This window comes from Parasteatoda tepidariorum, chromosome 8 (genome assembly GCF_043381705.1).
Source record: "Parasteatoda tepidariorum isolate YZ-2023 chromosome 8, CAS_Ptep_4.0, whole genome shotgun sequence".
Lineage (NCBI taxonomy): Eukaryota > Metazoa > Arthropoda > Arachnida > Araneae > Theridiidae > Parasteatoda > Parasteatoda tepidariorum.
This window is the reverse complement of record NC_092211.1, coordinates 46764612-46788947: the sequence shown is the minus strand read 5'-3', so window position 1 is coordinate 46788947 and position 24336 is coordinate 46764612. Positions and strand designations below refer to the sequence as shown.

At 29.1% G+C, this 24336-nt stretch overlaps 1 protein-coding gene across 2 annotated transcripts in view; it reads right to left on the bottom strand.

Annotated features, from left to right (window-relative positions):
- The window catches only part of LOC107443056 (cell adhesion molecule Dscam1), a 207621-nt gene that overhangs the window by 41268 nt on the left and 142017 nt on the right, over positions 1-24336 (bottom strand). For both annotated transcript variants that reach the window (XR_001583949.3, XM_016056799.3), the window contains exons 10-13: positions 23576-23737; positions 21153-21437; positions 9244-9363; positions 5253-5426 (exon numbers count right to left, since the gene is read on the bottom strand). Coding sequence is in view for 1 of the 2 variants with exons in the window: in XM_016056799.3 (XP_015912285.1) it covers positions 5253-5426; positions 9244-9363; positions 21153-21437; positions 23576-23737 (741 nt within the window). In the remaining variant the exon portion in view is untranslated. The remainder of the gene's footprint in view (positions 1-5252; positions 5427-9243; positions 9364-21152; positions 21438-23575; positions 23738-24336) is intronic.

Below are 24336 nucleotides of genomic sequence, written 5' to 3'. Positions count from 1 at the left end.
ATCCAAACGTGAGGATAAGTTCATCTGCATTCAAAGTAAGCGTCAGGAGAACTCGTTAAGCTGCAGAAATCCTCTAGGAATTGAATGTTACTAAACAAAAAACTACAACAGTTACTACTGTACAACATCGACTTCGTTACTATGGTTTAAAATATTGTGCAGCTGCTAGAAAATTTTTGTAAAAGAAATAAACATAGTAAAAAACTGCAATTGACTGAACATGGTAACTTATTTTTAAATTACTGGCCAACCGCTTTGTTTACTGAGGAGTCAAAATTTGAGTTGTTTGAAAACAAATGAGGGCAATATGTTCGTCATTTAGTTAATCAACGTATGCCAATTTAATGTATATTACCAACCGCCAAGCATGTTGTTCAGTCACAGATTGGGGATGTTTTGTTTATGAGAAAATTGGAGATCTTACAATAATCGAGGGAATTATATATATATATAATTTTGGACGAAAATTAGTCGAATTTAAAAATTTAAGTCTTAAAATAATTAAAAATTTGCAAATAAACATTTAGTTTAGTTTGATTGCTGGAATATTCTAGTTAAAGAAATAAATATCTTGCTAGGCGATGTGTTTATTATCAATATATTTTATTAACAGCAAAAGTTTAATATTAACATGTCCACAAACAGCTTTAAATTGTATCTGCACAATCCCTGTAGATTTATCTGTCTACATAGGACCTTCATCGGTAAATTAAACAAATTACATTTATTAGCGAACTTTAAAATAGGCAATAACCACAATATAATATATTAATTTAATATCTTATAATATATTAATTTAAAAGCTTATAAATATATTTTAATATCTTACATTATAATTGAATTAAAGTCTTACGAAATAGTTGAAAATTAAACAAAAATACTGAAAAAGTTATGAAAAAGTATTATTAAAAAGTATAAAATTACTTTTCTACTGTTAAGAACTTTTGCTTTTCTTTTACTTTGTACATTGAACAAAAACAAAAATTAAAGAATTAAAATTAAACTTGTTATAAATACCAATTATATAAATACCAAAATATTCGGTTATAATTAAGCGCCTTTGTAATGATTTTTACAAATTTGACTATGAAACATGGTTTTATAATATGTGATCAAACATAATATGCGCATATTGTATAATGTGTGATAAATTTTAACGTGATACCTTAGAGCCTGTCATGAAATCCATGTAATAGGCTAAACATGGTTTTGATGGTAATTGATTTTTCAGTTATATTTTTCTTACTAGATGTCTGGTAAAAAGAACTGTAAATTTGAAATCAAAAATATCTGATAAACCGTTATCATATGAATGTTACAACATATACCATGGTTTTAAAAAACCAGAATTATGTCGTTGCTATTTTGCCATCAATATTCTTATCATACAATACGGTAATTTTAACAGAATTTTTTTTCCGTGTAGCAATCAAGTTTACTTCACACTGTCCCGCTAATCTGCCAAAACTTACAGAGGCATTTTGAATTTATCAAAGTAATTTAAAACTTATCAAAAGCATTTTTGGAACAATTTTATGTTTTTTTTCTTTGGAAAAATGGTCATTTCTGCGTTTTTAAAAGTAAATGAAGTTTTCCTAGACTTTTTGAAAATGTATTTTTATCTAATTCTTTTGTAACGTGTTACAACTTTTTTCTGTTACACTGCACCTAAAACTATTATAATATCTATTATAATATCTGTTAAGTATTTTTGTCAGAGGGACATTTTTCTAACATTAAATAATATTTATTTTTTTTATTTTATTTTAGACGAGTTCTTAATTTGCAGTAAAATATAAATTTTAATTAAAAAATTTAAAAATTGTTAATTCTGTACCAACCATCTAGAAATATTAAGTAATTACTCGAGCGTATTAAAAAGTTTCGATTTTCCTTCCAAAACATATTTATATTCATTCTTTGTTCTCAGTTGAGACATTTATTTCAATCAAAACAAAAACGCAACAACATTGAAAGCGAAAATGTTACATTCTAAATATTTTGAAAATATTTTGCAGAAATTTAAAAACTGAAAAAAAAAAGGTTTTCAAGATTGCTAACGAGGTTTTATATGTCTGAAGGAATTAAAGAACATTTGTTTAAATTTTGTAGAAAATTATACATTTTTCGATCTCGGCAGTTTGCTTAGAGTTGGTTTTCGTGATTTTCTCAAGCTTTGGTGAAATTACTTGGGTTAACAAAATAATTTTGAAAACTAAATTTATTCTTTCCTAAATTTCTTTTTTATAATATTCAACAAACATTTTTCAAAATATGTTTATTAAATATGACATCTATAAACCGCGATATGTTTGCCTCTAAAAAGAGATGATAAAATTAAGGTGGGAGGTAAATTTACTGATATTTTTGTCGTTCAATAAATCGAAAAAATGTTGAAATCGTATTATAGTTACTTAGAAAATATCTGTATTTAACCACGTTTTATTATTTTAAAATATTTATGAAACAAAAATATTTTTTTCTCAAAATTTTTTTTCGTATATAGTCTGTTTACATTAAAAAATCGAAATTACTACCAACCCTGTTTCTAGCGCACAATTTAACAATCTGTTTTGCTGCACATAGATTTAACGCATAGATTTTTTTTCCTTCAAAATTCTAACTTGTTTGAAAGTTATTGTAAATTAAAATGTCTTTTTTCGCTTTTTTTTGCATTGCATTCTGTTTTGCTGCTCAAAAAGTCTATAACATTTAGAAACTTAGAGCGACGAGGATATGTTTACTAAATTACAGATAGTACGACTTAATAGAAAACATAGAAAATACAATGACCGATCTGATCATGAAAGAAAATACCATGACCAATCTGAAATGCAACTATGTTGTTAAAATTCAAAGTGCTGAAAGATATTTTTTTTGCAAACTTAATTGAAATTTTGCTTCGAAATTTCAATTTGTTCGAAAGCTGTTGTAATTTTAAGCATTTTTCATATTTTTTTAGCTTTTTTGCTTTAGAATATTTATCTATTGTCAAAATATATATATATTTCTTGTACGAATTTTTATTTGTCTATTTTATAAGCTCGTCAATAAAAAGTCAATTAAAGGCGAAAAAAAGAAAGAAAGATTATATACTGCCAGCTGAAAATCTTCATACTTATTATGAAATTTATTATGAAATTTTTGTAAATAAAATAACTTAATAAATAGTCATAAAAACCATTCCATTAAGCTTACTTATTTGAATTGATATAAGTCTCGAACAAAAGTAAAATTAGAAAGAGAAGCATAGAGTAGAATTACTTCACATTTATTTCTTCTTATTGGGTTATAAGACCCGTATTCCTTTTGGTTAATTAATTTCCAGTATAGATGCTTATTTTTCATAACTAAGAAATCGTCGATTTCGTTGGGATTAACCTCTTAACGACTGGTTAATTTTCAAGAAAACTGTCATAAAAGTGTCTATTTTTCCAAATGCACATATTTGATTAGTGCTGGCATCTAGTATAAAATAAACTATCTATCTACAATTACCTTAAAAATATCCTGGTACTGTCATCTGGGGTGCAAAATGAGAAATAAAATGTTTTGTGGGCAATAGATATAAATTATTTTATTCTTATTGGCGCGTTACTACCGAACACTCCAGCCCGGAAATTTCACGGGAGCGAGAAGAAAGGGGTTAACATATCAACAAAATGTTCTTACATAAAGCTACATTAATTGCATACATTGTAAGCAAAACGTGTCTTTAGGAGGGGGGGGGGGAGTATTGACGTTTAAGGAAAAAAAATAATGATGAATGAGAAGCAATCATAGAAGTTGGTGAGTGGAATCAGTTAGAAGCGGAGACTCCTAGGGCATTTAAAAAGTCCTTCTAGTAAAAAATACAGTAAATATGTACGATAATACTATACAAAATACAAAACCGTATTAACAAGAGTATAATTTATAAGATATTTTTAAACAAAACTGAATATATTTTATAAATCTTCATTAAACATGAGAATAAATTTGGTAATTCAATATACATTTAAATTATTAATAAGTACTGTAGCCATAATTTCTCACACTTCAATTAAATGTATATAGACTCATATTTTAATTCATTTTTATCGATATATTTATAAGAAATCTCTTTTTATGTTTATAACTTCTCATAATAATTTAGGGTCATTTAAAAAAATCATAATTCAAAAATATAGATTGAGCGTAATCAATCTACATACTTATGAAAAAAAAATCAAAGCTCTTAAGGAGAAGAAAATATTCAAAGTATTATGCACGACAAACATTTAATTAGGAGCCTAACATATTCCTCATACGAAATAATCGCAGCATTTTCTCAGCCCCCACTTAAGCGGCCGTTTACAATGCAAACATTACGTATTAAATTACGGTATAAAGTACCCGAACTTCGGGTGCATCATCCGTAAATTAGAATGATTCGGAGACTTTACGGTAATTATTTATGCAAAACATGCCGTATGCCAGATTTTTTTGCTTCGTAACTTGATAGGTAAAAATGGATTTTACAGTTAAAAGTAATTTCATCCGGAATTTTTTACATTGTACGCAACTATCATTGTCAAAGCAGTGTTAAATAAACCTTATTCGTTTCTTTTGTATGTAGGCTATAAATAATCAGTTTCATAAAATACAAATAATGACTTAAATTCAGGTTTTGTTATTTGAATAACCCTGTTTTCCACTTCTCAAAACTGTAACAAATAAAATTTAAAAAACTGTGATACTTCGCATAACATCAATTTATCATATGTCTGCTACCTAAAAATGTCCGGATCAAATTACGGATAAAGCACTCAGAGTAACAAAAAGTATGATATACAGTTGCTTTTGTAGTAATAATTACCACAAAATCATTGAATTACTCTAATTAAAAAAATATTAACGTAAGAACTATGATATATAATATTTTACGAAAATAAGAATTTTATGAATTTTACGGATGATATACCTAAAATGCGATACTTCATACCGTAATTTAATAAAAAATTTTTTACAACCTAGGTCATATTACTATGTCACAAATTTTTAAGGATTTGGTACATCAATTTAGGAAAAAAGGAATAAAGTTTTAATCACTTCCATTTCAATTTTACACTTTAGTAGTGACACTGAGTATCTATTGAAGCGCAGAATTTCACTAAAATGTATTCTTCATGTCTTAAACCACAAAAATAAATACAGATTTAATGATACAAACAAACAACAACTGCACATTTTCTCACTGGAGTACGTATCTTGAAAACAAAACAAAATCTTACCGCGCACGTTTAAAGTAATGACCGTGCTTATTCCAGATCCGATACCATTGGATGCTTGGCACATATAAAATCCTTCGTCGGTCTTTTCAACGTTTCGAATCGATAGGGAACCGTTCACTAATGTGTGAATGTGGGCATCTGTTAGCAGCGTGTTGTAGTCACTCTGCAACGTGTCTATGAAAGATAAAATATGATTTTAGACTTAGAAAGAGAAGCATTTTCTCATAAACTCTCATTTTGGAACAATGTCTTCGTTTCGGTGATTATGGTATTAATTACATTAATAAATTGTTAAAATTTATGGGATGCAATAATTAAGGACTCGGAAATGCCCTGATTGCTGTTTAAAGGGCCAAGTTTCTTGAAGGAGTTTAATACATTTAAGTAATACATGTAATTAGTTTGTGAATAATGATTTTGCTTTACATATTTTGTAAATGTTCCATTGCGTATTTCTTCCATAAATGATATTATGAAGAAAAGGCTTCGCAAGGGTGAGTGTTAAGAATTAATCATTTTCTAAAAATATACCACAGACCCACTAATATTTATGGCTTTTTATGGGGGATTTTTTTCCAAATATTCAAAGAAGGGGAAAATTTAAATTTAAATAATTGATTTAAAACGATATATACCCTATGATATCTATACCATTCAAATTTATAATTAGAATACTGTGACGCTTTTAAGTCGTAACTGTGATGTAAACGATAGTAAACAATGATGCTTTTAAGTCGTAGCAAAATTTTAAAAACATTTGCTTACTTAACTGTTATATATCTACAACTATAAAATTGTAAAGAAATATAATTAGTTTGACAACTATAATTGATGAAACGAAATAGTTACATTTTCATGTTTTCTTATTCATAAGAAATTTCAATTAAAGAAAGTTGTGTTATATAAAACAACTAAAATTTAGGAGGTTGTAGACCTCTTGTAGTCCCAGACCTTGTCTTAGCTTCTCGCAAGTGTGTAACAACCATCTTTATAAAAAAGAAACTTAATTTTTTTTTAATATTATGAAACATATATTGTTCATATAATTTTCTAAGACAATAATTTAAAGTTTTTTCTGCCTTTTATCTATAATTTTTCCAAGTTTTAATACATACATACTTATTAATTAATGAATTTAAATGTTTCATGAAAATAGGGCATTAGATTCGGTAACTTACTTTGCAGAAACCACTAAATTGTTCTCATCACAGATGAAGTTAAAAAAATATGAACTTTATATTTTGAAGTTATACTGTTATAATTTCGTTAAAATATCGTATCATTGCATTTATCGTCATGATTTGTTGCCGTTCATATTATTATTAAATTTTAATTTTATTCAAGCTCCCAAATAATAAATGTATGAAATTTAATGTAATTTTTTCTCTCTTTAAATTGAATAATATATTTTTTAGGATTATGACGTTTACATAATTTTAGCAAAATCAGTTCTTTCGGAAGTAAAGTTTAGTTATTTATAAAGTAAATTTTAGATTAGCCTCTCTAAATTCTTGCAATAAATATAATAACTATTTTTTTATCTTAAAAGAAGACCAATTCTCGCTATGTAACACAAAGAGATTTCCCCTCAACCACAGTTTGAGAAAAGAGAGCTACAGCATTAAAAATAAAATTGCATAGCAAACGAGATATTACGTCAAATTTCATACTTAACATAACTCGAACAAACTAGTAAGGATTCCTTATAAGTCCAACCATTTACCAAGTGATTATTTCTACACATCAAATCTCTTTACTACGCTTTCGAAAAATCAAGATTTGGGGGAAATCGTTAACAAAAAAATCTGGAATGATTTGTAAACTAAGACTTTCATTTAGTAATTTTAATAATTAGAAAATAAGTTTAGACATAACTTTTTACTTAAAGAGTTAAAGTAAATATAGTTTAATCAAATCGTTATTGTGTTAACAGATATCTAAATTAATCATCACACACATACTCTAATTTAACATTCACACAATCCCCAATCACCCCAACTCAATTTCCTATTAACATTTCTACAATATAATATATATATATATATATATATATTAATATACATATATACATATAATATACATATATACANTATATATATAGATTTCATTGAGTTGATCTTCGTAATCTCCATTGGTAACTGTATTTTTAATTATTTCGAGAAAAAATCATTATTCATAGTAACTAAACAAAAATATAAATGTATCGAGAAATAAAAAATGAAAATCAAAATAAAAGTAAAATTTAAAAAATAAATTACACGAAACGTGAATTTGGGTCCACAAGAGATTCCGAGTAAAAACCTAGTTCGATCATTTATAATATTTTTTTAGGCTGTAATAATATATCTCGGAATAAAGAAAAGATACAATTGCTGATATAAATAGAAGTTCCGGTAAAAAGCTTCGACTCATTTGGATTCATTCAAAAACATTAAAATATTACTGACGTATACGTAAAATTTATCAAGCACAAATATTACCAAACTTCGTACAACACTGTTTCCCTTATAACTATAAAAATTTTTCATTATGTATTTATTTTGAATTTGATTACTTAAACAAAAGTGCTCTGGCAAATAACTATTTTAAAAAAAGTAATTTATTTACCAAATTTATTTAATTATTAGTTTATTAGAAACTTAAATGAAATTCATATACATTTAATATTTGTATAAGCGTTAATTTGCAAAAAAAAGCTGGTATATAGAAATAAGAAACAAAGCAAGTGCAGTTTTTGTTGTACTTCATAGAAAAGGCTATTCAAGTAGATAAATTGTCTCTAAATTCAACGTTTTCGAGACTACTGTTGTTAGAACTTTGAATAGGAAGAAAGAAACTAACCAAAATAAGAGCCCTTCAGTGATCAGGAAAGCGCAGAAGGACATCCAAACGTGAGGATAAGTTCATCTGCATTCAAAGTAAGCGTCAGGAGAACTCGTTAAGCTGCAGAAATCCTCTAGGAATTGAATGTTACTAAACAAAAAACTACAACAGTTACTACTGTACAACATCGACTTCGTGACTATGGTTTAAAATATTGTGCAGCTGCTAGAAAATTTTTGTAAAAGAAATAAACATAGTAAAAAACTGCAATTGACTGAACATGGTAACTTATTTTTAAATTACTGGCCAACCGCTTTGTTTACTGAGGAGTCAAAATTTGAGTTGTTTGAAAACAAATGAGGGCAATATGTTCGTCATTTAGTTAATCAACGTATGCCAATTTAATGTATATTACCAACCGCCAAGCATGTTGTTCAGTCACAGATTGGGGATGTTTTGTTTATGAGAAAATTGGAGATCTTACAATAATCGAGGGAATAATTGATAAAAAAATAGATCATAGAATATTGCAGAGTACGCTTTTCTTGGTGGACAGAGAAACTATGGTAAAGGATTTGCTTTTCAGCAATATAATGATCCCAAAAATTCTTCGAAATTGTGTAAAAACTACATTTCTTTAAAAGAAAACAAAAAAATATTGAAATACAGGGATTGACACTCTCTATACCCCTATCTTAATTGAACAGTTGTGGGACGAACACCACGATAGAAATTTTCGAAAAATGCAATGTACCGATCAAAACAAATTTTGGGGATCTCCGCATAGTTTCTGGAACCAGATCTCAACTAGAGCATTACAAAAATTAATAGGAAAAAATACCAAAAATATGCACTGATTTGATTAAAGATAAAGCAGAATAATTCGAATCCAATATTGGTCGAAACTCAAGAGTTATAAATACAATTATAGTTCTTACCACATAAAATTACCTATATTTTTTAAAGTTATTTTGTTGAATTTGAAAAAAAATGAAGAATGAGACTAAACTTTTAACCAGTACTGTATATATCTCGGATTAATAAAAAATACGATTACCAATACAATTAGAAGGTCAACTACTAAATTATTTTAAAAGAATATATGATTAGAAAATATAAGTAGGTGCACAATGAACACCAACTTGGCAGAAATTCTTACAATGATTACCTTCTGCTCTCTTCCAAAGTATTTGAGGTTTAGGAAATCCATCTGCGACACAGTTGAGTATGACGTCTGATCCTAGAACTGCTTCAGTGTGAGGAGGTTCCGTTGTCCATCTGGGAGGCGCTAGAAAATACAGTAATTGTTGCATTCTTTTATCACACCTTTTGTTAATTGAAATCAATTTCTTAATTGAACAAATGATAATCGCAATTTAAGTTAACTTTCCACAATAGAGAGTATGTGAAAGTATTACTTATACTTATAGAACCATCACTTTCTTAATTGTTCTGATCATAAAACGAGGATGTTGTTTAGTGAAGCAATTTCGGATTGTGCTGAAGAATAATATAGTTCGATTGCGTGAAAACTTCAGTATGGGGTCAATTTGAACCATGCTATTTTATTTTATTTCATGACCGCCGTTGAGCAGTCGACCCAATTTTTGGGTTTACGACCACTAATGTTCAACGCCGTAGCCTTGTAATTTTGAACCAATCCAGAAGACAAGGAAACTCCTGGATCGGTACCCCCAGAGGTATTGATTTGTTATGGGAACATGGAGGACTTTGAGACTCGACAGATTTAACGTGCATCAGTCACCATTTACTACACGGGGAGTCTTCGATCGGCGGGGACCGAGCCCACGAACTCTTGGACATGGGCCCGGCACCCCACTGACCAGGCTATCCCGGCCTAGTAGCGACAATTTAATTTTACATAGATAAACTAGCAGCGTTACATTACAGACTCAAAGGATGGACATGGACAATAACAATACAATATAAAATCGCTAGTCACGTCACAGGTATTTTTTTATTTATTATTATTTATTTATTTTTTTTATTTATTTATTTTTTATTTATTTTTTATTATTATTATTATTATTATTATTTTTTTTTTACATTTAACATAAATGGCTATCACGGGTAGCTGAAAAGCTCCGGACTCACTGTCTGTCCCCGGGGACTGGGAGCAGGGTCAGTGGTGTGGCGTGCTTGGTGATCAGTCACGTTGGCTGCTATTGTGAGCCAGTCCGTGGCTGATTGTGTGATACGTATGTTTTGTTTATGTTGTGTTGTGTGTTTTGCCTATTTTTATTATGAGTAGTAGTAGTTGAGGCAGTGTTTTGGTGGATCATGATATAGATAAGTGTATTATTGTGTGTGCGTTTATAGACAGTTAGGCCATCTCTTGTTTGTGTAGATCTATCTTGTAGGTTTTTTTATTTTTTTATTTTATTTTTTTATATTTTTTTTATTATTATTTTATTATTATTATTATTATTATTGTTAGCCTCACGGACAACAGCTTGTGTTGACTGACTGCCTGCCAAGTGCTTGCTGGTCAGGGATGAGGCCAGAGTATGTTTTTATGCTGCAGCAATGGTTTGTTTGGAGTCCTGACACCTCGTGACTGTTTTTGCTGCCAGTATTTTTACACTGGCTATTGAGAACCATACTATTGAGAAAAGTAATTCTTAGTTTAAGTTATGGTTTCATGCACTCTACGCCCTTAATGTCTATAAGTTAAATTCTCTATAAAGAAAAGCACACACAGGGCACTGGCCAAAAATTTAAGAGCACCAATTATTTTCAGAATTCGTATGCATGAAGTCCAGCATGATGTTGAGCACTACAAATTGAATTGAAGGGCAAAAGAATACGGTCTAGCGGCTAGCGTGCCTGACTGTGAAGCCAATGGCTGCGGATTCGAATCCCGCTGAGGGTATGGATATTTCTCTCTGTGCGTTGTTCTCCGTTGTGTGATGCGTGAATGTGGCAAACCCTATAAACGGGTATCAGTGGCAGTGTGTTGTGGGAAACGTTCCTCGCCTCCGTGACTTAAGTTCACACTGGGTAATGTTAAATGAGTATTACTTCCGGCATCTTCTTTGGCAAAGAACGTAAAATTTCAGTGCCTGCCATTAGAAAAAAAAATACCTGGGGCAATTAAAATCAAATTAAGGGGGTGGTGGCTCTTATCATCGGCAAATGACCTGGATGAAAACAAGCCGACAGAAGTCGAACATCAACCACCCGCTAAATAAGGACACAGCCCACTGTCTGAAAAAATTTTAAACCAGAAATTTTTAACTTGAATTGAAATTAATTATGAAATGAGCCAAAGTACCCAAACATCTAAAAAGATAAATCAAAAGACAGGTGGTTAAAATTTATGGAAAATTAGATTTGATTACACAATACAATTATTCAATTGAAACGGAAGCATGATTCAATTTAGATGTTATTAACATTGCAGAAAACTTGCCCGGTATTGTACTGCAAGGTGTAAGTATTATGGCTGAAAGTTTACCTGATTTTCATAGATTTCATTTTATGTCTGGAATTAATCTAAGTTTGAATTAAACGATAAAATAACATAGTTAACTTAGAATTTTTTTTAAACAAAACATAACATTCCAGAAAATTTTCATTTTAATATAACAATTATTGACATACGAATATGCATTTATATAACTTTTTTTGCTGTACCCTGCGATATGAAGTTTGAATTCAATCAATAAACTTGAATGTGTATAACAAAGAATAACATTTCGTGCATATATGTATTGATTTATGCAAATAACTTTTGAAAGTTTGTCAGTTGAACTAAATACAACTTAATTAAATATTCACAACTCTAAGCATTAATATAATTTTTGAGAGATATTACACTAGAATGCTGAAAGTCATTTGCGAACTACTTTTCAGTAAATAAGGTTTAAAAAATAATAATTTTTAAAACTAGTCACTTAATATTAGTCTTTTACGTGATGTTAAACACACTTATAAGAAGCAAAAAAACTTTATTAATGGTCGTAGCCACAAGGAATTACACTCTGACATAGGTGACTTTCCAAAGGGCTTTTTGCTCAGATTAAAATTACTGTACATAGTGGAAATGAATTAGCTCAGGTGGAAGTTACTTAAAACTGACAGAATTATTGCGTGGTTGAGATAATTTAACAAGTCGTGTGTAAAGCCAGATGTTGAGTTTTTGCTACATCTAAATTGATTATAAAGCTTAAAAAGCTGGCAAAAACAACAATTTATCATAATTAGAGAGCAGCCGTTCTGACACCATTTTCGGTGTGCAAAAGTAAGGAAAATAGTTTTTTTCTGAAAAAAGAAATTAGGTGAAGTCTTCCAACTGTGAAACTTGTCATTTTCCGTTTTGAAGTTTTGTTTTTAAACGTAAATGACATTTGTATAATGTTGAGGAATTTTATACGTATTTAATTGATAGGACTTTACTTACTCTGCACAATCTTAGATGTAAAAACTGAGTTTAACGGTCGCATAAATTTGGTCAAAAAGGAGTTAAAACAATTATAAATTTGAGTTTGAAAAGGAAAGTGTGCTGTCGTAGATTTTGAACCAAAAATAATTGTTATTACTTTTATTTTATCAACTATGTAAAATATTAAACATATAAGTGCCATCGTTGTTTCATGAACAACGATGTGTTTCTATACTTGTTTAATTATCTGTTGCATAAAAAAAAAAAAATTGTTATGTGGGAAGGATTCGTGATGGCTCATTGGTGAAAAGCTCTGAGCTGTAATTGAGAAAGACTGGGGTTAGATTCTCAGTGGAGGCATAAAAACCACCTAGTTGCTAGTCGATTGATACAGCCTGTTCGTTACCGCAATCGTGCTGCATCGTGCTGTATATATATATATACATATATTATATATATATATACACCTTATTCTCGACAGAGAAGGAAAAATTGAAGTACAAGCAATATGTAACGTATTTAAAAAGTTATTTTTTATTTAAAACATGTTCTGTTTTAAATAAAAAATAACTTTTCTAAATAACTTAAATAAAACATGTCCCGTATTCTGACGGGACACGTTTTATTTAAAACATGTCCCGTCATTAATACACTAAACCTTTGAGAAATTCATGTTCTTAGAATGCGGAGTCAAAATTTATGCATAAAATATTATCTATACATACTGCATACTTATTCATAAGAAAAATTGAAAATTTTGTCTTAAATTAGATTTAAATAAAAATGCATGCTATTAAATTAGTTGCTAATTTGAAAACTCCCTCAGGTTTCGACCATGCATTAGTATTTCTTAAATGCTCAAGAGTTAGTATTTTTTTAAATTTATATTTCAATGTGAAAAAAAGGAAATGCAGATATTTTTTTAATTTAGCATAATTTAGCTTCAAAAATAAATTTCGCTTAGATTCCTTCTTAAATTTTTACAATATTTCATTCCTTTAAGTCATGCTGAATGCACAACAATATTCTGTTAAACATGCAAATAACAGAGAACTATGTATTACATAAATAAAATGTAGACAAAGATTGCTCTGGTTCTGATAAAAGAAGAAAAAAGTCAATCCGGAATAATAATCTCCAGAAAAATCCCAAACGGATAGTTGGGATATAGACCAACCACTTGAATATGTTCTTTTAGATTTCGCCAGGCATAGACTGACTTTATTCCCTTCCTTCTTTTCCGAAACGTCTTCAAACTACAAATCTTCCTTTTCGAGTTATTCGAAGCGGCAGAAGACGTGGAGAGGAAATCTGAGAGCCATTTATTTCCCCAACTGTCGACAGACACTGCATTAACTGTAGAAGAAGAATGGACTGTCGATACCCAAGAAGGACTCAGGGGAATTGTGATACACTTGAAGGTAAAAAATGTTTTATTTTAAGATAAATATTTCGACGTTTAAATAGTCGCGTTAAATTCCCTGAGCTATTAAAATTTTGAGCCTTTGTTGAAGAATACCCTCTCGAGAAAGCCATTCTAATGGAATGTTTACAAACTTAAGTGACATTCTCCTCTTTGATAACTTACATAAGTGCCTTGAAACAGTTCATATAGTCTATTCATGATAGATAACACAGATTTTAGCCACACAAATTTGTTCCGCATCAAAGTTTCTTTACATTGATTAGTTTATTTTTTTTAAATATTATCACATCAATATGTTTGTTTAAGCTTTTGCGAGATTATAGATTAAATAGCTAACTTAAATAAATCAAGCGTGAAGTTCCTTTTTTTTTGTTGTTGATATATTTGTAACGTTCATTTTATATAATTTCTACTTTTATTTCGAAAATATAAATACATATAAATTCATCAGGGAGCCGTGGTGGCTTAGACTTAGAGGATTGATCGCTTCCCGGCCAATGATGGGACTTGGGCTCGAATCCCAGTGATGGCTGGTCGCTATGAATTCCGCTCCCAGCTCTCACAGACCACAGTGCAGGCGTAAAATTATCATGGTAAACGGATCATGGGTTAGAGCTGCATTGCCGTCACATCAGTATGATATACATGCCCTACCATAAATGATATCATGCCCTAGCCGTAAGGCTAACCATGAGATGTTTTCGTGGTTTTACTCTCCATATAAGGCAAATGCTGGTTAGTTCCATCAAAAAGTCCTCCACGAACGCAATTTCTTCCCAATACTTGATCCAGGAATTCCCAATACTTCATTTCTTCCCAATACTTGATCCTTTGTCTTCTGGATAGTGTTAAAAATTATAAGGAGTAGAGCATTGGAACTCGAAAACTCATAAATATTGTTGTCAACTGTTCAACAATGGTAGTAAAATAAAATAAATTCATTAGTAGTTTTAATAGAATGTTTACAAGCTTACATAAGTGATGTAGCAGAAAATATTTTTCGATTACTTTTATATTGCGTTCGAATAGTGTGAATAGTATAGTTTTTCATGTCTCATATAGATAATACAGTTTTTTTCTCATAAAAATTACTTCCCACCAAATTCTTTTATATATACTCTTATAATATTATCGTGTAAAAATTTAGCTTACATTTGAGTCAGAGTACAGAAACTAAGTATATTACTCAGATAAATTAATTGTATTTAACTACTGCAGACAAGGGATAGCAAATAATTCATTTTTCCAAAAGTAACAATGTACTCCCCAAAAAGGAAATCGTCGAATACGTTTCATTAAACTAATTTTCTCCATTATGATGCTTATAGAATGAATTTAATAATGTACACAGATTTTCACTTCAACCTAGCTAGATACTTTTTTCTCCGAGATTGTAATAATTTTATTAAAAATCATGGTTTTATACATACATACCAATAGACTTGATTTGAAATTGCGATTTTGTACCATCCTAATATTTGGAAATATTTTTTTCAAGAAACAAAGTAACTGATTACTATGGCATGTGAAAATAATTTGTTCATATTTCAGAGATTTCTCAAAAATCAATTGTACATTATCGTGAAAATTATCGAAAATGTGAACAAGCATCGACTGCACTAGACAAACTATTAAAACTATTTTGATTACTTACCCTTATTTCGAAATTGCAAAACCTTTTGCTGGAAATGATGCATTTTAAAGCTTTTTTTTCTGCTTTTAACACTAGAAAGACTGAAACTTAGTATATACCTCTATTGCCCAAAAGCAGTCAAAATGACTGGATTGTAAAATAATAAATAATGCGTAAAAAATTTGTTTAAAATTAATTTTTAATATTTTTTGTATTTTTTACAGTTATATAACAATTAATAAATATTAACAATAAAAAAATTATATTTTGTTCAAAATTCTAAGAAATTATGTCATTATATACATCATAGTTTTTCTAATTGAAATTAAAAGCTGTAGAAATGACTTCTTTACGCTATCTAGTGTTAAAGTTGGTGCTCAGTGTAATCAACCATTTTTGCATTATTGCGAAGTAGCCTATTTAATGTGCATTAAACATTTACTTTCTTATATGAAATGCATTAAAATATCGGAAAAAAATATTTAAAATTTTCTAGATAAAAACCATAAACTGCTAATTCGACAGACTTATTTTTCTGTATTGCGAAATTAGCATGCATTGCTACTCAAATGCCTTGAAAAATTACTACCCTAGACTTGTGTTCGATGAATTATTTAACATAGATCACAGATCTTAAGAGAAAGTCGGAATTCATTGCTGGTTAAATGAACTACTTTCCCCGTTTTTAATATCAAATTTTTTTCTAGAAACTCATTATAAAAAAAAGATTAAGGGGTATTTTAAAACTTCTAGAATATGAGTACAATTAAATAAATAAACTAAACTATAAGGAAGAAAATATTTGCTAATCACTGCCTATAAAAGCTGATTTTTGATTAAAATAATCTCCATTCACCTAGTGACTCTCTATTCACCTTCATCCACAAGAAAAAAAGTACTCGACTGTTTGTAAATTTAATGTTCACGTATATTATTTATTTTATTTTTTTTCAAATTATGATATTATTTAAAACTCCGGTTGCCCACCCCAGCTAAAGCTTAGTTTGAAAGTGAAAAGTCCAAATGCGATGAGAAAATGTATATATACTCAAAGAAATGACGTTGATGTGTCTTAGTCATAAACATAAAATACAGTATGCAACAATTAATTAGCATATTAAGGTTAAGCCCTTGAACTTTTAGGATTGAGTTTTCGTACATGAATAATCGACAATTAGGTCAAGAGTTATTAAGGTTTCCTAGTTTTTATTACACATAGTAAAGCATTTTTTTACTTACACTGTAACAAAATTGTAATGATTTTGGTGTCATTCATATTAATATATTAAATTATTGCAAGAAATAAGCATAACTCTAATTTTCATAAATTTTAATCAATGAAACGTTAAAGATTTTTAGGAGAAACCTTCTAAGTCTTAATTTAAAAAGACCTAAGTATTTTTTTTTAATCGAAAATAATTTAAAATAATAGATAAAGCTCTAAAAGTTGCTATTTCCACAACAAAATAAGCCAGCAAAAGAAAAAAATAAATTTTGTGAGAGCTTAAAATCTAATTACTCCTATCTTGATATCTCTTCTAATGAATAATTTAAAGCCTGACAGAACTTTTTTCTCGAAATAAAAAGTCCCAACATTGTCGCAACATATTTTTCTGATTTTTAGCGGCAAAGTCACAATCCATCTCCTAAATTAACTTGCTTTCTCTAAAAATAAAATAATAAAATAAAGAGAATCGACATGTCAAGTAAAATGACATGGGATAGTCTGCTTTTATAGCGCAATCCTTTTTCCGGACGTGCCTATTAGAATAACGACAATAGTGGGGTGGGTTGAAATATTAAAAAAGACAAGGAAGTCATGTTGTCGACAAGAAAAATCGTTTATTGGAAAGGTTCACTGTTAGCTATTGTTAGCGGCTAAGTGAATGATGAAGGTTGACAAGAGTAATCAGCGCTTACGTAAAATTCTAAATGTCTTAAAAGTAATGGGGCTTCTGGGTTCTGGCATGTTATTCAGCCGATGCAATATTGAATATGCGTTAGTTAACTACTTACGATATTTCCATAAAGTGAAGCAATAAATTATCTTTTCAAATGTAATTGCGTGCCTTACTTATAGTGAAAGACCGCGTGAGTGTGTGCTTAATGGAGATAAATAATGTGTTTGTAAAAGAGATATATTTTAGATTGCAATATTGTAATAAAAAAATATTTTTAACGAAACTCAGTTTTAAGATTCTACAATTATTAAATTAAAAAAAAAGACATCCCTTAAAGTAATAGTGAAGCAATGTTTTTGAGAGTTAGTTTCTTTTCATTTTAGTTCTGTCGTGTTATTTCACCGAAGCTATATTGAATATGCGTTAGTTAACTATTAACGGTATTTCCATAAAGTGAAGCAATAAATTATCCTTCCAAATGAAATCGCTGATATTCTTATTCATTGCAATCGGTATGCGAGTGCCCGAATTAAATTAAAGACTGATTTGAGGTGCCTTTCTATTTGTTGGCCTCCTGTTTTATCAGAACTGGGCAAAAGTATCGAAAGTCTTGCTGCCTTGTGGAATTTTGTTTTTAATGTAAGTTTGTAAATTTTCTTGTTTTTTTTTCTACTTACTTTTGCAAGCCTCATGCTATACTTTGTGGTGTCTGAGGAGTTTTCAATCGGTTAAATAAAAAAAATGAAATCGCATACTACTTATAGTGAGTTTCTTCAATTAATATGTCAGTGTTTGCAAATCTGAGTTAAGCTATGTGTTTTCAAAACAGATGAATTTTAGATTGCTGCTTGAAAACATTTTTAACGAAACTCATTTTCAGATTCTAAGATTTCTAAATTAAAAAAAATATATACATATTCCTTAAAGTAATGGAATTTTCTCTTAATTATTAGCAAATCTTTTTTTAAATATTATTAAAACATCCTATAAAGCTTTAATAATTTTTGAAAAATAGTTTATTTGAATTTAAGCTCTGGCACATTATTCTGCCGAACAATATTAAATTTGCACTATTTAAGAGCTAACGATAATTCCATAAAGTGAAGCAATAAATTTTAGTTTTGATGTGTTTGTGAAAGAGATACTATTTAGATATCTGAATTGTTGTGTGAAAACTATTTTAACGAAAAAAAAATTTTGACTTAGACAAAAAAAAATTTGACAAAATTACTAAGTTTAAAGAAAAAAAACCTTTTTTAATGTAATGTAAAATTTTATTTAAATAATTAATAAAATTTCTTTAAATTATTATGAAACATTCTGTCAGGTTTAAATAGTTTTTGAAAGATGTTTTATTTGAATTGCGAATTCATCAACATATCCATTAAAATAAATTGCACGATTTTTAAATCTATAAAAGCTTATTATTTTCTTCAAAGCGGAACTGTTTACCATCACTTTATTTTCCAGAAATTTTGAAAACTAATAAGACATGGAATCATAAATTGTTCAACGATATACGTATTTTATGCTCAATCGTAAAAGGTGAATTTTACGTATATAGCTTTAAATAATTTAAAGAGGGATTTCTTTAATCTTCTATAGTTTTAAAGTATATAAATTAATTAATACCGATTATACAGCCACATGGATAATTCAAAATTTTGAATAATATGCATTTTTGTACAATCTTTAAAATATTACATTCTAAAAATTGTTCATGGAGTGGTTTTTAGATAAGCAAGTAGGTAGTATACATGACATTGGCATTTTATATGAAAGCCTGACACCTATAAGAAAAGATTTGCACCATCCGTTTGACTGGTGGATCTATGATCCCTACCGGAAAAAAAAGAAAAGTAGAAATGCTGTTTTCTCTATAAGTACTGCCACTCCCTTGGCCTAAAACCAGCTCTTCAAGGCATACATTTAATACAATTATAACATCTCGTGCATTTTTACTTGAAATCTTGTTTATAAGTTACGACTATAGCATTGGTAGTCTAATGAGAAAATAAATTAGTTCTAGTTCATTTTACTTTTGTATCAGTTGATAAATTTGTATCACATGCTTTGGGAATCGATATTGCCTTTAATAAAACATTTTTGTTCAACAAAAAAAAGTGAGAATAATTGAGATAGAAAACATTGTTTCATTTAATAAAAAAATAAAGCACTGCTTTTAGATAAGGTTTATGCTTTGCATCCTTAATCCGCACTGACTGAGCCTTTTATATTTGCCTCTTCTGTTCGAGAAAAATTTGACACTCCAAGTTATAAATAGTTAGGATATTTTTCTTGTTCCTTCAAACGAGTAAATTTGACTTGTTCAATACTCTCCGTCGGCAAAAATTATTTTGATGGGTTATGCTATTTTCCTTACCAAATGTTATAACAACCGGGTGTAATTTAGGTTTCAAAAAAAAAATTTATCTGAATGCTAGATAGGGCAGTGAGTGCTGACATTTCCATTGAGCAAGATATATAGTTTGTCCATATAAAGAATGCCCCTCGACACAAAGTGTGAGATCATCTGCTGCTATGGAATCAAGAAATAGAGCATTTCAAATTGGAGATTTTCTTTTTCCCTCGTCAACTCGAGCCAAACCCAGTCTTAAATATTGACCCAACATACTAACCCATTTGAAATAGTACTAACCTATAGAATAGTACTAACCAACATACTAGCCTATTTGAAACTTCGTATCTGCAGTGTCAGCCGCTGCTGTAGATGAATAGAATGGAAATTTTTTCGATCAATAGACTATATTCTAGTCTTCTAAATATAGGGTTAGATAATATAACTATTTGGAGAGAGTACACGCGGAACGAGCGCGCATGCTCAAATTATTAAATACGAATCAAAGGAACGAATAATAATTTTGGCAGCCTTTCACACAGAAAGTGGTAATTCAAAAATGTGCTTATTCGCAATTATTTATTTATTTTAAGACTTAAAACTTATTAAAATCCAAAAAAAAAAAAGTTTAAGAAATATCAAAATTACTTTAAACCTCACTATTTGAAAAAATTACAGCAATTTTTAATCCTTGTAGGTTAATAATGAAATATTAGATTTTTGTTATTAGTTTTTAAAATATAATTCCTAATGAGACTTTAATATTAATATTAATGCACTTTAAAATGCCCCAGATCAAATTAGGATGCGGAGTACTGTCACTCTCAGTTAATCATCAGTAAAATATTTTGAAAGTAATTTTCAAGAATTTTTACAGCAATGTTCAATTAAGTAGAGTGAGTCAGTGATTTTACAGTAGTTATTACTGCAAAAATTACGGTAAATCAGATTTTTTGTTCCGTGATATATTCCAGTAAAGAAAGTTAAAGAGTCCGCACTTTCAGTGCAAGTATTTTTTGCCGTAATTATTTGGGATTTTTTAAAGTTTAGTTAGTCTTGTATGTGAAATGGATGTAAAATGTAAAATCAATGACAGCATCACTTTTTTTGGAAAAAAATATATGAATTAAGATGAAAAAAGCATTCCAGAATAGAAACATATAAGATGACAAAATAGATTCGGAATAATCAGGCTAAAATAAAAGCCGCACAAAATAAAATGAATATAAAACAAAGCATTCTGAAAATAAGTAAAAACCTAAAGGACAGACAAATAAGGAAACACTAAAACATATGTTTTATAATATCGCTGTATATCAGTTATTTATAAATTATATGAGAAAGTAGGCGTACCGTGGATTACCATTGCTGCAGTGAAACTGGCGGATGCTGCCAGGTTCCTAGCAATGCACGTGTAATTTCCTTTATGTCTCAATTCAACCCGAGTGAATAACATGGCCTTAGAAAATTCATCCAAAGTAGTTTCTGTCACTCCTAAATCCTGTGTCAGTGGCTTGCCGTCCTTCAACCATTGTATCGTTATAGGAGGATCTCCTTTGGTGACGGAGCACAGCAATTTTGACCTAGCGCCTTCTTCGATGGCTTCAGGTATGTGGAAGGGCTCGATAACTGGCGGAGCTGAAAAAGAAATTAAGTTGCTAGGCTTAAGAATGGATGGACAAACATGCTTTACTTCTTTGCTTTACTGTCGTCATGGCAACCGACAAGTTTGTGACTCAAAGAGAAACAAAATCCCGGCTTCTAACAAATTATCAGAATTTCCCGTGAATCGGTTATTTACATTCAAATCTCTCGAGTCAAGAAACGGGAGGTTTGTCTCGATTTTATTTTTCCAATTACAAGTTTTGGAAATTTTCTGACAGCTTGTCGCGAGATTTCTACAGAATTTAATAAAGTTTTCTTCATCAGATGATTTATGTAGGGTAGAAAAGTTTATGAATGTGCGCTGGTGAAATCGCAGATGATTTCTGCTGAATAGAAATTTTTATTTCGGCGAATTCAACCGGTTGAATGCCATGAATTAAAAGCATAAAATATTCTGGCTACACATGATTTTAAATTCTTTTGACTGTTGTTTAAGGAAAAAAAAATATCTATGAAAATATTTGAAATAGATTAATACATTGAGACTGAAAAAGCATAGTAGAATAACATTTTGCTGCTTTTAAATTCTCTAAACTACTTAAATGTTATATCATTCATGAAAATTATAAAACGATTTATTTATGCGTGTTTTTTAAAAAAAGAATGTTAAGCTTTTTTTAAATTGCTCGCAGCAAAAGAAAGAAAAAATCTGAAGAACTGTAGGTAAAACGTTTTTAAACAATATTTCTGTCGAAATAATAAGTGAGGATTATAATGTTGATATAGGGAAACTGTTAGCATCCTTTAAAAAAAAAGAAAAAAAAACAGCAATTGCATCAAAATCTTAAAGTAAAATTGAATTTTGAATATAGTAATTAAATATAAGCTTTCATACGAAAGGTATAAAAATAAAAACGTATATATTATTTTTTGAAATGAAACATTCAGTAATATTTTTTCTTTATAATTTTAAAATTAAATTTTAGCTTGTTTCTTACAAGTTGCTATTAAAAAAATAAATGAAGACTTTAAAAGTATCGGCAGAATTTCAAAACATAATCACTTTGCTCAAAATGTTGTTTACTGCAAGGTTCAATTGGTCTGACGAGAAAATTCATGAGAAATTAAAGTAAACAAACGTTTTCTCGCCTGGTTTTGTCTCACACCGAGACGCAAGAAATTAAATAGTGTATTTGTAAAAAACTACTTTGTAAAAATGTATCTACGTCTGGAATATGTTAATATTAAATACGAGTTGTGGTAAACTTATAGTTATATTAATCATTCGATATTTTTTCATATTTATATAAGAAAACTGTATAAATTTATAATTCATTCTCCCATGGGATTGCCCTATTATAATATGCTAATGCTTATTTGATGCTTGCAAACAATTAAATGAATTTTTACATTTCGAATAGTTTTTCTTTCTCACTTTTAGAACGAAATACTGCATTGAAATTTTAATTATCGTATTTGAGTTAGAAAAAATCTAACTGTTTCCAATTTATTCAATTATATAAAAGTTGAAATCAGAGATGTTTACTAACATATGGCAATAATAAATCAAAAGACTCACTGGTAGTGTTCTGTTGACGAGGATGACATGTGGAAGTCAAATATATTGAATTAGTATTTGAAAGCTATCTTAAATCGAGTGTTTATTTTGCTTAAAAGGGTTTGCAATTTCGAAAAGCGATGCTATTTTGTGTTGAAAATATTGTGATTAATTTTTAAACATTCCTGTTTTTATCTTTTTTTTCTTTTTTTTGAGGGATATTAATCATAATATAATTTCCATTTTAAGCATAAATGAAAAAAAATTTCTAACACTTAATTTTTAATTAATACTTTAAATTAGATTGAAGCGAACTTTTGAATGAAGACAAAATTAAATATTTTTCAAAGATATTTACCTTCTTTCGAAATTGAACACAATATTACAAAAATTTTATAAAATTCCGATATAGGTTCACAATTATACTTTAATATTTAATAGCATCGTACATTAATAATAGATATTTCAATACATAAAATTATTAACTTAAAAAAACTTGAAGCTTACTAATTTTGAACTTTATTTTCTTATATTATAATGCACATAAATAATTAAAATTTTTATTATAATTTTCAAAATCATATACTGACATTGAAACACAGTTCATACTTACTTAAAACTCTTATATTAAGCGTCCTTTCACCTTTCTGACCTTGACTATTTCTTGCAATGCATCTGTATTCTCCTCCGTCACTTCTTCGGTCAATTTCTCGAATAATTAATGTTCCATTCTTAAAACCTCTCTGACGATGATTGAACGGTATTCTTCTCCCATCTAATGAAAAAAAAAATGTTTCATGACCGATTTGTTAAAATATGGTAAGTTAGAATGAGATTTGGTGTGGTATAAACTTACTCTGGCTTACTCTTTCGATCTAAACTTATGAACTTACCCTTTCTATTTAAGCTTGTAAACTAAGTTTTACAAAACATCAAATGTCAAATCATTGTATACTGTAAAAAATCGGAACAAACCATGGTATAAAATACAGGCAGTTTTGGTGCGTCATCCGTAAAACCCCTTTTACGGTAAAATAAATTTTTACCGTAAAATTTGGTATCTTAATTCTTACAGTAATATTTATTTAATTTGAGTGATTTCACTTTAATTATTATTAGTAAAAATACGGTGCATCGGATTCTTTGTTCCTTGATATTTTCCGTAAAAATAAATGTTACGTTCAAATTATTGGCACTCAGAGTGGCATTAATTTTTACCATAATTTGATCCGGAATTTTTGGCAGCATATTTTAATGTGTTAAAGAGGTATAGTTTGTACATGGAGGATAATTTTGTCTCCTCCTTGTAGTTTTTAGTTTTTCGAAATTATAGGTAAATTTATTTTGAAATTGAAATGCATTCTTCAACACTTT